The sequence below is a fragment of the Phytophthora parasitica genome (assembly GCF_000247585.1).
Source record: "Phytophthora parasitica INRA-310 unplaced genomic scaffold supercont2.12, whole genome shotgun sequence".
Lineage (NCBI taxonomy): Eukaryota > Oomycota > Peronosporomycetes > Peronosporales > Peronosporaceae > Phytophthora > Phytophthora nicotianae.
In genome coordinates this window covers 336,983-338,444 of record NW_008648998.1, presented here as the reverse complement: position 1 = coordinate 338,444, position 1,462 = coordinate 336,983, and the positions used below count along the sequence as shown (strand labels likewise).

General features: G+C 42.7%; 1 protein-coding gene across 1 annotated transcript; it reads left to right on the top strand.

Annotated features, from left to right (window-relative positions):
* Nucleotides 1-94: 94 nt before the first annotated feature.
* PPTG_22125 (hypothetical protein) lies at nucleotides 95-409 on the top strand (the record flags this gene model as incomplete). The annotated part of the gene is made up of 1 exon (XM_008902019.1): nucleotides 95-409. One exon carries the CDS (start codon nucleotides 95-97, stop codon nucleotides 407-409), a length of 315 nt encoding a protein of 104 aa, XP_008900267.1.
* Between the last annotated feature and the right edge of the window lie 1,053 nt (nucleotides 410-1,462).

Below are 1,462 nucleotides of genomic sequence, written 5' to 3'. Positions count from 1 at the left end.
GACAGGAGTCGCCTTCTTCTTTTTCTTGGGTGTCTTCGGTGCAGGGGTAGCAGTGTCATCGCTGCCTGAATCGCTGGCGCTTAAGTTAGAAAACATGTCCAATAGGTCACTCAAATTACTGGAGGATATCGCGTCCTCCGATCCACTGTTCTCTCCGCTTGATCCGGACCCAGAGACTGCTTCGCTCGTCTTGGTAGTGGTAGAAGCGCGCTCCTCGCTGATGTCGTCAAGGGACAACAAATTGCGCGTGGTATCGGCGGCAACGAGGTCGTTGCTGGCATACAAAACGATGGCACTTGCCAATACGACGAAGTTCAAACGCATTTTTCTCGTTTCAAATGTCTGGTTGATGTGCTTGTGCAGGTGGAATGCAAATTTTGAAGTGCTCATGGAGCCGATACGGAAGTAACCTATCCATATTATCGAGCGGCATTAGGGATAACAAATCCCGAGAAATATTTTGTAGTCTATTCGTTCTTCAAAGTACTGTACAGACTTTTCTGTGATAGCGTCGGGATGCTACGATTTATTACTATCAAGATGACAAAATAAGGAGTGGTGTTTGGATTTAGAATAAAATATGTTTTTTTTTATTCACAGGACCATCTAAATTACAATTATAAGTGGAGATAGCAATATGTTTTTTTTTTAATTTTTGTGTAGCATGATATGTCTGTAGGCATGGAAGACAGTGTCATTGCACATTTTGGAGTTCCATAATGAGATTACGACTGTACGCGATTACGACTGCACGCGGACAGAGCTTAAGCAAGCGCGGTTTTACATGTCAATCTGGTTCTTAGTGAAAATAGGAATGTGAAACAAAAAAGAGCTTTTTATAAAGCGTTTTTTAACAATAGAGTTTTAAAATACCCTTTTGTTAGCCTTAAAAAGCTGGCCTAATTATCATGCATGCTCGTTGTGCTTTATACTTTGTAATGGACGGATTTACTGATATTCTTTGGAGAAGAATGAAATTTTTATGAACCTCTGTAAAACAATAACATACATTTTTGCTTCTCTTGTCACTAACGAGAGGATAGATTGATTTCTCACAAACTCGGAAGAATCAGGCGAATCTTGGAAATGGGGTCATCTGTACCTGGATAGAGGCAAGAAAAAAGGTTACAGTATAGAAAGAGGGGGTGATGCAGCCTCTCTCGGCCCAGCCAAACAGAGTTTAATTCTACGCTAGGGGGTGTCTAGTCCAAGAACACACGTTTGCGTACATGGAGGCAACGTAAACCTGCTTGATGAATATTCGTTGAGGATGCAATCGCGCTAGACGCTGCTGGTGTTACGGCCGGTGGAAGCCTGGGACGTTGAGCTGTAATGGCGTTTCACTGCTGGTGTTACTGCCGGTGGTAGTGATGTCCATGAAACCTCAATGATCGCGATAAATACCTCACTGAATACTTCCACGGAGTATTGACATACAGGTACTGCCAAACTATCTTTTCTG